A 15,722-nucleotide genomic window follows, 5' to 3' on the forward strand; every position below is an offset into this window, starting at 1 on the left:
CCCTAAAAATTGCAGAGGATTTTTAAATCAATGCTCTATACAATTCGAGCTTCTACCTGGGAACTTCCCCTCCGGAAAAACGAAAGTGGCCTATGTGATTTCGTTATTGTCCGGTCAAGCCTTAGCATGGGCTTCCCCCTTATGGGAGAGGGACGACCCCATTCTACATGACTTCAACCTCTTCTTGTCCACCTTCAAGAAAATATTTGATGAGCCAGGAAGGGTGTCCAATGCCGCTTCCGGCTTACTACGACTCCGCCAGGGAAACCAGTCTGTGGGGCAGTATGCGGTCCACTTCAGAACCATGGCCTCTGAACTTCGCTGGAATGATGAGGCTCTAGTAGCTACATTCTGGCAGGGCCTTTCAGACCGAATCAAAGACGAGTTGGTATCCCAGGAACTCCCTACATCTTTGGACGACATTATCTCCCTCTGTGTCAAAGTTGATTTGCGTTTCAAGGAACGTAATTCCGAGAAGGAACAGTCGCGGCGTAGCATGATTCGCTTGGCCCCCAACTTCCAAACCCCTGTTCTTCCCCCTGAAGAGCCCATGCAACTTGGGAGGACCCGCCTATCAGCCGAAGAGAGGGAGAGGAGATTTCGGAACAAGTTGTGTTTATATTGTGGTGAGAGTGGCCATCTTTTGAGTTCTTGTCCCAAACGCTCGGGAAACGACAGGGCCTAACGAGTTCTGGAGCTGTGTCGTTGGGCCTCTTTTCTCAGTGTCAGTCAGTTCCCAATAGTAATGATTGCCTGTCTATTCCCATTTCCCTTCAGTTAGGACAAAAGACCTTCCCGCAGTCGGCTCTTCTAGATTCCGGGGCCGCAGGAAATTTCATTTCTGCCACAGTAGTTAAACAATTCGCTATTCCCACACAAGCCTTGGAACAACCCATCTCTCTGATGGCCATTGATGGGGGAAGAATCCCTGAGGGGTCCATCTTGGTACGCACTATTCCTCTTCTACTTCAGATAGGAGCACTTCATCGGGAGAAGATTTCTTTTCTAGTAATACAGAGATCTACCAACCCAGTCATCCTAGGACTTCCTTGGTTTCGTGCCCACTCTCCCACCTTGGACTGGAAATCTGGTCACATATTGTCCTGGGGACAGTCCTGCTTCTCTCGCTGCCTACAGAGAGTGGTTCCCCCGAATAGTCCCAGACGTACCCAAGAATTTCCTGTGACTCTCCTGCCTGAGCCATACCAAACCTTCTCTGATGTTTTCTGTCAACAAGAGGCCACTAGACTTCCTCCTCACAGAATCTGGGACTGTGGCATTGATCTGATACCTGGTAAACCCATTCCCAGGGGCCGTGTTTACCCCCTTTCCCTCCCGGAATCTAAGGCTATGGAGGAGTACATCCAAGAAAATCTAAGCAGGGGCTTCATCCGCAAGTCTGCCTCCCCAGCTGGGGCTGGCTTCTTCTTCGTAAAAAAGAAAGATGGGGGCCTCCGCCCTTGCATTGATTACAGAGGCCTGAATGCCATTACCGTTAAAAATCGGTATCCACTGCCACTGATTTCTGAACTATTTGACCGGATCAAGGGTGCCACCATCTTTTCTAAACTTGACCTCAGAGGAGCGTATAACCTTATACGCATTAAGGAGGGGGATGAATGGAAGACGGCGTTTAACACCCGAGACGGCCACTTTGAATATCTAGTCATGCCTTTCGGGCTATGCAATGCCCCAGCCATATTTCAGAGCTTTATGAATGAGCTGTTTCAAGACCTCTTGTACCAATCTGTAGTCATCTACTTGGACGACATTCTCATCTTTTCTCAAGATCTAGCATCTCATCGTACTCATGTATTGGAGGTCCTCTCTCGTATTCGAAAAAATCAGTTATTTTGCAAATTGGAGAAATGCACCTTCGAGCAGAGACAAATTCCCTTCCTGGGATATATTATTTCGGGCACCGGTCTACAGATGGATCCCACAAAATTGAAAGCCATACTTGACTGGCCCCAACCTTCAGGCCTTAAAGCCACTCAACGCTTCCTAGGATTCTCCAACTATTATCGTCAATTTATCAAGGGGTACTCCTCTCTCGTGGCTCCCATCACAGCATTGACCCGCAAATCTGCTGACGCTGGTATTTGGTCCTCTGAGGCTATCCAAGCCTTTATATTATTAAAGTCTCTCTTTTCATCCGCACCCATTCTTCAACAGCCAGATTGTTCTCGTCCCTTTGTCCTGGAGGTAGATGCCTCTTCTGTTGGCACAGGAGCCGTACTATCACAGCGAGGTCCTTCTGGAAAACTTCATCCCTGCGGATTCTTTTCCCGTCGCTTTTTACCTGCTGAGAGGAATTATGGGATTGGCGACAAAGAGCTCCTGGCCATCAAATTGGCTCTCTCCGAATGGAGACATTTACTAGAAGGAGCACAATTCCCTATCACCATATATACCGACCATAAGAATTTGCTGTACTTACGCACTGCCCGATGTCTAAATCCTCGACAAGCAAGGTGGTCCTTATTCTTCTCACGCTTTGATTTCAACATCACTTTTCACTCAGGATCTAAGAACACGAAGGCAGACGCCTTATCTCGCTCTTTTGATCCTGCTGACATGGAATCCTCGGAGGATAAGAAATTCATTGTAAATCCATGTCAAGTGTTGGCAGCTACACACCTAAAAAAGGGCTGCCCTCCAGGCAAAACATTCATCTTGCCACATCTACGCACCCGGCTCCTTCACTGGGCTCATCACTCACTCTTCTCTGGGCATGCCGGCATTCGCAAGACCTGGGACTTATTGTCCCGAAACTACTGGTGGCCTTCCTTGCTGGAGGATGTGAAGAAATTTGTTGCTGCTTGTTCCAAATGTGCTCAACACAAGACCTCTAGGAAGAAGCCCTATGGATGCCTGCTCCCATTACCCATTCCTGATTACCCTTGGTCACAGATCTCCATGGATTTTATCACGGACCTTCCCCCTTCCAAATCCTGTACTGTAGTGCTTGTGGTCACGGATCGCTTCTCTAAAACAGCTCACTTTATTGCTCTCAAAGGCCTTCCTTCTTCCTCCTCCTTAGCCGATATTTTTATTAAAGAAATATTTCGCCTCCATGGCTGTCCTCAACATATTGTCTCCGATAGGGGATCACAATTCATATCAAAATTTTGGCGGTCTTTTTGCAATAAATCCGGGATTAAGCTTGACTTCTCTTCCGCATATCATCCCCAGTCCAATGGGGCTACTGAGAGAACCAACCAAGAATTAGAGAAGTTTCTAAGAATATTTATCTCTAGTAACCAAGACAACTGGGTGGACCTTCTCCCTTGGGCCGAGTTCGCCCATAACAACCATTTTCATGAGGCCATCTCTAACTCCCCCTTTTTTGTTCTGTATGGCTGCCATCCTAGACTACCCACCTTCTCTCAAGTCTCATCTTCTGAAGTTCCAGCAGTGGACTCTCTGGTTCGTAACTTCTCCGATATTTGGGAACAAACCAAGACAAACTTAAAACAAGCAACTTCTCGTTCCAAAAAATTCTACGATAAAAGGAGAGGAATGACTCCAAGTTTTTCAGTTGGTGACAGGGTATGGCTATCCACCCAGAACATTCGTTTAAAGGTTCCCAGTAAAAAATTTGCTCCCAAGTTTATTGGCCCATTTGCTATATCTGAGATTATTAATCCCGTAGCCTTTAGATTGAGTCTGCCTCCCTCTTTACGTATACCCAATGTCTTCCATGTCTCCTTGTTAAAACCGATGGTAACCAACAGATTCTCCACCTCATCCAGAACTCCTCCTCCTGCTGTGGATCGGGATCAAGTTGAATACGAGATTAAAACTATCCTAGATTCTCGTAAAGTTCAAGGTGCCATACAGTTCTTGGTGGATTGGAAGGGTTACGGCCCTGAGGAGCGCTCATGGGTAAGAGCCATTGACCTACATGCTCCCCGTCTACTTAGATCCTTCCATAAAAAATTTCCTTTGAAACCCTATTAGGTGTTCGGAGTCCACCTTTATGGCAGGGGGTACTGTTACGGACTTACCTTATCCCCGCCGCTCCGTCCAGCCGCACTTCCGCATTCAGGACCATGTGACCGCACCCGGAGGCGGTCACATGACCACAACCTAGAGGCGGGGATTTTGAATCCCCGTCTGTATAAAAACCTCACTCTGACACTCGCTGAGTGTCAGAGCAACACTTACCTGTTCCTGGCTCCTGCTCTTCGTGGATTGCAGTGTCTTCCTGTTCCTGTGTCTCCTGTGTGCTGATCTCTGCCTGTTTGACTTCCCTGGCTCTCTATTCCCTGTGTACCGACCCGGCTTGCTGACCATTCTCCTATTCTGGTGACCCGTGTACCGAACCTGGCTTGTTGACTCCGAGTTGCCTTCTGATTCTGCCTGACTCCACTCCTGTGTACCGAACCGGCTCGTTGACTCCGCTACCACCGCTTCACTCCGCTGTACTACATCTTGAGGCGAACCTGGGGACCGCGACCTGCGACTCCTGGCAGCGAAGCCCACCCCGCCTTGCGGCGGTTCTTGGTGAACACCGGGGAGATCGTTAGACTCCGCACCTCAGGTAAGCCAGCGCTAATCAAGATTAGTAATATAGTATCCAGAATCTGTTACACTACTATAAAGTATTGAAGATGAAAAATCATTATTCATAGTCAAGTGTCTGTAAATAAGTGATACACAAGTGTTTATGCATAAACCTAAATTATAATACAACATGCAGAATAACATAAAGCAGAACTGTTATAATTAAAAACTAAGTATGTACAACACCTTCTCCTTTGCTACTCTCCTTGTCTTCTCATCCATCCATGATAGACCTCCCAGTGTGAATTCAAATGCTGATCGGATCTCAGTGATCATCTGCTCGGCCTAAAGGAGAGTTCAAATTAAAATTATTACCAAGTTCTGATCATTTATCAGGTGTCTTAGTGATTATTTCTAGCTCTCACAATCTTACAATGTTTTTGCTGTTCTTATCAAACGTGGATTTAACAAATAGAGATCCGAGAGCAAATCCAAGAGTATCATCTGTGTTGGATAAACACGTCTGCCAGCGAGGAGTGCAGGACTGCAATTGAGAGAGAGAATGAGTTTAGGAAATAAAGAATGACCAGTAAGGACATGAAGACATGAGAGGTCCAAGGGCAACTTTTATAGACAACACATACAGAGAAACATAATGTTGAGGTGGAATAAGGGAAGCACTGTAAACATTCAGTAAATGTTTTAGAGCACAATGTACATTCTCAGTGCTATGAGATAGCATTATCCAACAAAACTAAAAAAAAAAAAGGATGTAATCCTTACTGTAGGAATTGTGGAGGGAAACATGTAAAGCTTTTCTTATATGTCCCTCTTGCATGGCGAGCTGCTAATGCAATAACAGAAATAGAACTTGGAAATCATAAGAATGGTTTTGTATATTTTGCTGTACCTATATTACAATGAATGAAACATAGTTCACTGACTTTATTGTAAGTAGTATTCGTATAATCAGTGCATTCCGATGCACATAGAGTGAGGTGCATTTCAGCACCATCCTCCCCTGCCTGTAGACTGCTCAGTCTTCATTGAGTATAGTTATTATGCATGTGTTCATCTTTGTGTGTGTGTGTATATATATATATATATATATATATATATATACATACATATATATATATATATATATATATATATATATATATATATATAATACACGGTACACTATCTCATAAGTAATATGCAAGTAATGCTTATATATATAGGTCCATTGACATTTCTGTAAATAATACCTGTATAAATCATCTGAGTGCGCCAATTATTGATAAAATGTTTCACCCTTCCAGACATGACGGAGCAGTAAAAGTCATTCACCCCTTACATACATGCATGCATGGCTGGCACAGATTTTGTTGGAGCCCGGGGTGGCGTTCTATCCCTGTCGTGTGTTGCGACCCACCCCTTGCTGCATCCGCGACATCCTCTGCTCCTCAAACTGAGAGTCTAGTGCTGGGTTGTGACATCATAACCAAATGCCACACTTCCAAGATAATACTGATATTGAGGAGCTTCGCAGGTAAGTAGCTGCTTGCTACTTCTCCTCATGTTAATGGCTGGCACTCCATAGGGGGGCAATGCAATAGCATTAAAAACACTGGATGAATGACATTATGTCACTCATTCAGTGTTTTAGGCACCCCCTAACCACTGGTGCCCTCAGCGTCTGTCGTGGTTTGCCTAATGGTAGCGCCAGCCCTGCATTCATGGCTGCAGCAGTTCCCAAATTCAAGGATGCAGCTTGTTTAGTAAGAAACAGGAAGTAGCATCACTGTGTTAATTATTGCTGTAGCAGTAACCGGAGAACAGGGGATGATGAGAAGGGTTTAAAACAGGTCTCACACAGAGCAGCAAGAAAGGTAAGAGTGGTGGTAGGAAATATCCCTGTCAAAGTATCAATCTGTCTATGTGTTAGTCACTGTAATTGTTAAGTCTGTGTGTCAGTCTATATCACTGTGTATCTGTGTGTCAAGGAACAGATTATTTTTAAATTAAAATTTGTGCATTTTAAGGAAACTGTTATATGGTTAGGTGAAAACTTCATATACTTAGAATTTACAGTAGTGGTTAAATATCCCATAAACTTATGTAATAAATAATATGTGATATCATGTTCTGATGTCATGACTGAGAATCAATGAGTTCTGTGCTATCACTTTAGTGTTTGTTACTTGTACTTAGTAAGGAATAATGTACCCCTTAATTTAAATTACAAAGATATTACCTCAGAATTCTATGAGCTATTTAAAAGCATCAGCTTGCAGCCACGTGCTATTACATGGCAACAGAACTTATCGTTTACACTAGGGGGGCACACCATGCCATAAATTAATCCAGCTGTTATGGAGGTATAGTCGACCAAGTTATAATTATAGAGTTAGAGAACCCTCTGAAGAGTATTTTACTGAGATACCAAATGAAAAAGATAAAATTCAGTACAGTCTCAGATAAAGGCATGAGCAGTAGTATGTAACAATCATGCAATAAATGAACCTTTTTTGCCCCATATAGTGACTCAAGTAGTTTGTCCTGAGCTTTCTCAAAACGGGAATCAAGACTGGGAGACATCTTCTGGACCAGGTTCCAGACCAAGTAGTTGTTCAGTATACTGTAAGAGAAACATAGATGGTAACTTAATCAGACCATGCATGGAGGACTCATGAAAAGTTGGTTAGTTTAAAAAAAAATTAGAACCCAAGAATAAACTCTCATCCGGAAGTGGATGGTAAGGTAGCCATTTGGTAGCAGTCTCTTAATGGCAGCTCTCTGTACCTCCTGAATCGCTAATGGGATTCTTAAAATACATAATATCCTAGAATAAAAGTAAGATAACAATGATGTGCAGATCTTGGCACATACACATTTTGTGCCTTGATAATGTGCTCATAATGCTGCATATTTACGAATAGATCCAAAGAAACAGTTTTAAACTTAGAATTAGTGTGTAGCTTCAGCTTATAGATAGCACTTACTTGAAAATATCAGAATAATTTTTGGTGTGAAAAATTGATATTTGTACATATGACCAATAATCGGTCACTGGCGATGACATGGTTAATTACACTTGTATTGCACTTTTTCTGGTATTCTTAAATAGAACTAATGATCCCCAAATTATGTAGGACCCATCATTAGCAACACAACATAAGAGAGTGTATAAAGAAGTATTGTTATGATATGCATTCTGATGTGGAATATATAGGAAATGTTTATCTCAATAACAAAGTTGTGACATCACAGGGTAAAGGATTAATACACACAGTTTCTTACATTGAGTCTGAGTTGTTCACAAGTTCTGACACTTGCTGTAGATATTCCTTGCCATATACTACCACAGGCTCTGTGTCATTGATATCCAAAGGTGAGAGAGCAAATGTCAAATAATCCATCCAATCAAATGCAGGTGCCAGATTCTGCAAAAATATGAGACAGCATAAAGTAAATATCATTAGTTTACTGTTTGTGTACTTTTGTACTTTTCCATATACTATACAGATCTTTGCACTCACCTGCAGCTCAGCCACAGTCATGCGATTATAAATCTTTTCCTCATCTCGACGCTCATCCTGTGGGACTGTGAGATTAGCCAGCATCGTCTCAAGCTCCAAAATCTGTGCCATCTGCATCTCCACAGAGCCCGGGGATCCCCCAAGAAGCGTCCCCACATCTACCATATATTGCTGGTAAGCAGCTAATACCTGGAAACAGGGGCATACAAAAGTATAAGAAGTCTAGTAGTACAACATGACAAATTGTGAATCCTGCAGAGCATAAAGGACACTGTAGCATATATTCTTGTAAACACAGAGAGGCCAGTGCACTAACTGTCAATCATTGTAGCAACATGTTTGCAAGGGACAAGGCGGACATAGAACATGACGACTGACCTTCTCATTAGCTGTCTTATTTAGATAATAATCTCTCGATGGAAGAAAGAGTCCAGACTGATCCACCTGTAGAGGAAAACAGTGTGAGGTGATTAATCCAATTTTACACTAAGGGGTATATTTACTAAACTGCAGGTTTAAAAAAGTGGAGATGTTGCTATAGCAACCAATCACATTCTAGTTATCATTTATATAGTACATCCTACAAAATGACAGCTAGAAACTGATTGGTTGCTATAGGTAACATCTCCACCTTTCAGACCCACAGTTTAGTAAATATACCCCTGAATCTTTGTACTATTTGTCCTTCTCTAAGATCGCTTGTCTGCTTTCATTCTTCAGTATACTTTATCATTCATTTACTTACATAACTTTTCCTTCCATCTTATCCTTTACTACTTTTTTTTTCAATAATAGTTTTTATTGAGATTTTTCATTTACATGGTAAAAAGGAAAGAAAAAAATTAAAATGAGGGAAAATGGGTTGGAGAGGGGAAAGGGAGGAGAAAAAAGGTGGTAGTACACATGCAATACACTAGATTTTACAGCATACAATTTAAGATCTTAGTAACCATATTTGAATTAGTTGCACACGCCCTTAGGTTGGGGAGTTATTTGGAAAAAGGCAATGCTGTGTTTGAAGTGTCTTAAGGGATTGGATTTGTAGAGATAAACTCTTTCCAGGCGAACCACATTTTATGAGGTGAGGAAGCAGAAAAAGTATATGGGACACCTAGAGTTTCCATATCGCAGCTAAACTGAACTTTACTTATTACCTCAGCAACAGGAGGCAGAGAGGAGGTTCTCCAAGCTTGGGCAGTCACCGCCCTAGTGGCTATACATATGTGGCCAACTACATATCGATCACTGGAGGACAATTGGAGAGGAAAAAGTTGTAGGACAGCCACCTCTGGAACAAAGTGGACCGGTCTTAATGACCTGGGATATCAAGGTATAAACTGCGGACCACAGAGCATGGGTAATGGGACAGCTCCAGAAGACATGTAGCATATCACATGCCGCCCCACAATTCCGCCATCGGGACTTAGACTGTGCCGGCCACATCTTATGGAGTCTATCTGAGGTTAAGTAGAGTCTGTGAATTAGTTTATAGAACATCTCTGAGTGATTCAAGCACTTTAACATCCATTAGGCGCTTTAAAATCTAGGTCCCATTGAGTCTCGTCTAGTTCCAGGTCCCGGTCTCTCTCCCAAGCACGTTGGGAGGAGAGCTTTGCCTCCAAAAAGATATTGCGTACCAAAAAAATATATCAGCAATATTTGAATTTGAAAAATTCCTGGTTCGCTATTTGGAATTGATCTTGTAGTTGTGAAAAGGATAGAATAGTCTGGCCCGAAAATAGAGATTTAACAGTGGTAATGACTTTAGCATACCATATGTTTACATTGAAGTCTGGAATGAGTATCGCTAGGGTGGGGATAGGTAGGTTGGAAGTGGGAAGGGTCATGATTTCTGTGCTCTTCAGAGTCTTATCCCATACTCGCAACGCATTTCTTGTGAGCCTAGGGAGTTCAGATGGTGGTGGGTGCCAAGGTTTAGAGATCCATAAGAGATCAGCCAGCGGGAAGGCCTGGACTAAACTACACTCTAGATCGACAAATGCTTTATGAATCTAGCAATCTAGCAGGTAGAACTGACTCTGAACTCTGAACAGGACAGACGTGTCCTGCCTGCGCTCCACTGGAGCCCAGCTGATTCCTTCTCTGGGCTCGCAGTTTCACTCCACCTCCTAGTGCCTGTTGCAACCTACTGCTACCTGCCCAGGATGTTTGCTACCTTCCTCTCGGGTGCCCGCTCCCCGGCCGCCACCTCCACTCTATCCCGTGGCTTGGGCCTTACCTTCCGCTGCTAAACGCACGGAACCACCCAGACTACAACTTCCACCGGGACCTCATCTGCCTCTACACGTAGCCTAATCCTGGGGAATCTTACCCACTGTTGTGCCGCCTCCGTTCCCGCTCTGCAGACCCTGATGCCGTCCGCTGCTCCTTTCTCTCCCTGTAGACGTCATCATACATGCTGCTGCTCCCACGTGCTGCTCCAGCTCAGGTCCTGACGCTGTCTCTAACCTCCACGCTGATGCTGTCGCTAACCTCCACGCTGCCGCGTCTGGTCTCCTCTCCAGTCTGCCTGTGGTCCTGCTGTTCCTCCTCCGTCTCTGGTCTCCACGCTGTCTCCAGCCTCCATCGCTCACCGCGCGTGTCCTCCTGCTCCAGATGATGTCTCCTGCGTCTCCAGCCTCCATGCTGCCATCCCTCACCGCCGGTGGCCTGCTCCTCCAGACGCCATCTCCTGCTGTCTCCTGCCGCCCCATGGAAGCCGCTCTCCTCACTGCTCTGCTCCTGCCCTGAGGCCATCTCCAGCTGCAGATCTGATGCCACCACGCTGCCTTCTCTCCGCTGGTTAGTCGGTAGTTAGTCACCCTCTGCAGGGTCTCCCTCTCATTCTCCCGCTGGGCCTCTACTCATTGCCCCACCATTAGCCCTCTCACACCCTCCCTGGTTTCATCTGAGTGTACACACAGACACTCACGCTGCCGCTACCTTTCCCAAACCTAAGGCCCCTACCTAGTCCACTTGGCCTACCTATACTCTGGATCCTCCTGATCCTTCTGGCCCACCTGTACTCTGACCCACCTAGTCCTTTTTGGCCCACCTGAACGCTAGACCCACCTAGTACTTTTTGGCCCTCCTAATTCTGGACCCACCTAGTCCTTTTTGGCCCTCCTGAACTCTCGACCAACCTAGTCCATCTGGCCCTCCTGAACTCTGGACCCACCTAGTCCTTTTTGGCCCTCCTGAACTCTGGACCAACCTAGTCCGTCTGGCCATCCTAAACTCTTGACCCGCCTTTGTCATTTTGGCCCTCCTGAACTTTTAGCTCTCCTCCTCCCTGTACCTTCCTCACCTCTGGCCTCACTGACCTTTGGTCACCTGGACTCGGGACCTACATTTTCTCCGTGTCTCTCCGGATCTCACGTCCTGCCAGAATAGCTTATTTTATTGTATTTTATCTTATTGTGTTTTATTTTATTTTACTTCAATTTTATTTGAATGTCCACTGGACTCCATACTGTCTCTGCCACTGCCTTTCTGTTCTACTCGGTTCTATAGCTTCTACCGTCCCACTCACTGTTTCACTCTGTTCGTCAGTCCGTATAGTACCTAACTTCTAATTTGCTCTGCTCCACCTCGGACACCCTACCTCTCTTTTTCTTGACAAATTCGCCGCCTGGCTCCCCCACTATCTTTCCTCTGACCTGCCCTCCATTATACTAGGTGACTTCAACATCCCTATTGACAACTGTTCTGACCCTGCCACCATCAAACTTCTCACCCTTTCCTTCTCCCTTGGCCTCACTCAGTGGACCTCCTCCCCCACCCACTGTCTTGGTCACTCCCTCGACCTTGTCTTCTCTCACCTCTGTGATCTCTCTGACTTCTCCAACTCTCCCTTCCCACTCTCCGACCACCACCTCCTCTCCTTCACTCTGTCCTCCTCCCCTGCTCCCACCTTGCCTAAAGCCACCCTCACCAGGCGCAACCTTGATGCCATCGACCCCATCTCCTTCTCCTCCTCTCTTGAAACTCTCCTATCACCCCTCCCCTCTCTGGCCTGCCCTGACCAGGCATCCTCTCTCTACAACCAATCCCTCACTACTGCCCTGGACACCGTAGCCCCGGCCTCTTCTATCCGCCGTCGTCGCCTTATTCCCCAACCCTGGCACTCCAAACTTACCCGCTCCCTCCAAAAGTGCTCTCGCACAGCTGAACGCCTTTGGAGGAAATCTCGTTCCCTGGCTGACTTCCTTCACTTCAAATTCATCCTCTCCTCTTTCTGCTCTGCCCTGTCCCTAGCTAAACAATCCTTCTTTAAGTCCCTTATCTCTTCTCAGTCCTCCAATCTCTGCCCCCTCTTTGCCACATTCAACTCCCTCCTCTCCCCCCCCTCCCACTGTCCCACCTTCCCTCTCTGCTTCTGACTTCGCCTTCTTTTTCTCTTCCAAAATCGAAGCCATCAGACAGAACATCTCCTCCTCCCATCCGTCTCCCGCCACCCTCACTGCTTCACCTCCCGCTATCAACCGGCTGTGGTGCTACTTCATCCCTACATCAGGTGAAGAAGTTCACTCCCTTATTCTTTCCTCTCCACCCTCTACCTGTCCTCTTGATCCCATCGCCTCCCACCTCCTTTGCGCTCTCTCTCTCCTACTGCCTGCTCTTACCTTGCACACCTCTTCAACCTATCACTCTCCTCTGGCGTTGTCCCATCCTCATTCAAACACGCTCTTATCTCCCCTATCGGCAAGAAACCCAATCTTGACCCCACTTCTCTTGCAAACTAGCGCCCTATCTCTCTTCTCCCATATGCCTCCAAATTATTCGAGCGGATTGTCTGCAGCCACCTCACCAGACACCTCTCTGACAACTCCCTCCTTGACCCTCTCCAATCCACCGAAACAGCCCTGACTAAAGTCACTAATGATCTCCTATAAGCCAAATCCAAGGGTCACTTCTCTATACTTATCCTCCTTGACCTCGACACCGTGGACCACCCCCTCCTGCTGCAAACTCTTCTCTCTCTCGGCCTCTCTGGTTCTGTCCATGCCTGGTTCACCTCATATCTTGCTAACCGCTCCTTCTCTGTATCCACGTCTGGTTCTTCCTCCACCCCCTCCCCTCTCCCTGTAGGAGTCCCTCAGGGCTCTGTTCTTGGCCCTTTACTCTTTTCACTCTATACTTCCTCCCTTGGGGCTCTCATCTCCTCGTTCGGTCTTCAGTATCACCTATATGCTGATGATATTCAACTCTACATCTCTTCTCCTAATCTTTCCTCCTCCCTCCTCTCTCGTGTAACTGACTGCCTCTCAGACATCTCCTCCTGGATGTCCTCACGCTTTCTTAAAATTAACATCTCCAAAACTGAACTCATTGTCTTTCCCCCACCCAGATTCCCTTCCCACCATGACCTCTCCATCGTTGTTAACAACTCCACTATCTCCTCTGTCACCCAACTCCGCTGCCTGGGAGTCACTCTTGACTCCTCTCTCTTTTTTGCCCCCCACATCCAATCCCTCGCCCAAGCCTGTCGCTTCCAACTCCGTAACATTGCCCGCATCCGTCCCTTCCTCTCTCAAGATGCCACCAAAACTATCATCCATGCTCTCATCATCTCCCGCCTCGACTACTGCAACCTCCTCCTTACTGGCCTCCCCTGCTCCCACCTCGCCCCCCTCCGCTCTATACTCAATGCGGCTGCGAGACTCATCTTCCTCTGACGTTGCTCCTCCTCTGCCTCCCCTCTCTGTCTTGCCTTTTACTGGCTCCCCTTCCTCTATAGAATCCTTTTCAAACTCCTCACCACCACTTACAGGGCTCTCTCCCAGTCTACTGCCCCTTATATCTCTAACCTCCTCTCCATTCACACTCCTGCCCGCTCCCTGCGCTCAGCCAATGATCGCCAACTCTCCTCCACTCTGATCACCTCTTCCCACTCTAGAATTCAAGACTTCTCCCGCGCTGCCCCCCTTCACTGGAATGACCTCACTCGCTCCATCCGTCTCTCACCCAACCTGTGCTCCTTCAAACGGGCACTTAAAACTCACCTGTTCCTTAAGGCCTACCAACCATCCACTTAACCTCTCATCTCTTCTGTTTCTCCCCTGGCCCCATTTTTTTTTCTCTCCCCTTTGCTTCACTGGCTCCCTTCTGTGCCTGATTTTGTCACCCTCCCTTAGGATGTAAGCTCGTATGAGCAGGGCCCTCTTTCCTCCTGTCTCCATACCTGTTCTTCCGCTCCGTCTCTACTGTATTTGACTGCCCGGAGTTTCTGAAGTATTGGTATTTTATGTTTAATGTTCTGTACTGTTTTACCCTGTATGGTCTACTGTTTGTATTGTGTACGGCGCTGTGGAAACCATGTGGCGCCTTACAAATAAACGATAATAATAATAATAATAATAATATGAAGGGCCGAGAGAGACCAATCGCGGAGCTGTGTCATTATGACTGCTTCCTGATATTTTACTATGTCAGGGAGGGCTAAGCCACCCATCTTCTTAGAACGGGTCATAACTGTGTGGAATATCCTTGGGAGCTTACCCTTCCACACGTAGGAGGTAAGGAGGTGTCGCAGCTTGTCTAAATAAAATTTGGGTAGGGCTGGGGTGTGTGCAGAACAGGTACATCATTTTGGGTAGCATAGACATTTTAAATGCAGCAATTCTGCACAACACTACCAAGACTTTGCTAGATTGGCTAAATGTAGCAGTAATTGAGCATAATTTGCCTCAATCAGGGTATCCATATGGGGGGTAATTAATATTCCTAGATATGGTATCGACGATGTCCTCCAAGAGTATGAAAAGGACACCTTCAGGCGAGTCAAGAGAGAAGCAGAAATATTAATAGGTAGAGCATCTGTTTTAGAGGTGTTTAATTTATAGTAGGAGGTGTTGCCATAATTAAGTAGCAAGTTGTGCAAAATTGGTAACGAGGTCTAAGGATTGGTGACATACAGAAAAATATCATCAGCGAATAGGCATAGTTTATGCAAGGTTGTGGCCAGGGTAATACCAGGGAGGTGAGGATGTCGTCTAATTTTCTTGGCTAAACTTTCTATGGCTAACAGAAATATAAGGGGCGAGAGTACCTAGTACCATTGGTAATTAGAAATTTATTTGAAGTAAAACCATTACTATACACAGATGATGGTGGGCCATTATAAAGTGCCATGAATGAGTTTACTATCTCATGACTAAAACAGAACTGGGCAAGTACCTCTCGCATATATCCCCAATGGAGCCTATTGAAGGCTTTTTTTTGCATCCAATGAAAGAATCAACAAGGATATTAATTGTTCTGCGTGTATTATCAGATGCCTCTCGACCTAAAACAAAGCCCACTTGATCTGGATGTATTAGGGCTGGGATAAGGGGGCTAAGACAATTTGCGATTGATTTCGCATAGATTTTAATATCCAAATTGAGTAAGGCTATTGGTCTATAATTTTGACACAGGGTCGGGTCCTTACTCGGTTTGGGGATCGTCATGATATGGGACTCAAGCATCTCTAGCGGAACACATCCCTGTCTAGTGCCTCCATTATATAATTGTTCTAGTTAGGGGATGAGTTCAGCCTGAAATGTGGAGTACAAAAGATTGAAGAACCCGTCAGGTCCGGGGGCTTTGTCTTTGGGTAAAGATTTAATTACTGACAAAATCTCCAGCTAAGTCCATGGGGCATTAAGGGCCTCCTTTAAGTCCGAATCTAATGTTGGGAGGTTAAGC

The 15,722-nt window shown here is 45.7% G+C and overlaps 1 protein-coding gene across 3 annotated transcripts in view; it reads right to left on the reverse strand.

Moving 5' to 3' along the window:
- Window positions 1-15,722, reverse strand: part of ECE2 (endothelin converting enzyme 2) — a 70,000-nt gene that overhangs the window by 13,197 nt on the left and 41,081 nt on the right. For all 3 annotated transcript variants that reach the window (XM_075202436.1, XM_075202435.1, XM_075202434.1), the window contains 6 exons: window positions 8,412-8,477; window positions 8,034-8,222; window positions 7,795-7,937; window positions 7,018-7,132; window positions 4,943-5,053; window positions 4,756-4,854 (listed from right to left, as the gene is read on the reverse strand). In XM_075202436.1, coding sequence (XP_075058537.1) covers window positions 4,756-4,854; window positions 4,943-5,053; window positions 7,018-7,132; window positions 7,795-7,937; window positions 8,034-8,222; window positions 8,412-8,477 — 723 coding nt within the window. The remainder of the gene's footprint in view (window positions 1-4,755; window positions 4,855-4,942; window positions 5,054-7,017; window positions 7,133-7,794; window positions 7,938-8,033; window positions 8,223-8,411; window positions 8,478-15,722) is intronic.

This window comes from Mixophyes fleayi, chromosome 3 (genome assembly GCF_038048845.1).
Source record: "Mixophyes fleayi isolate aMixFle1 chromosome 3, aMixFle1.hap1, whole genome shotgun sequence".
NCBI lineage: Eukaryota > Metazoa > Chordata > Amphibia > Anura > Limnodynastidae > Mixophyes > Mixophyes fleayi.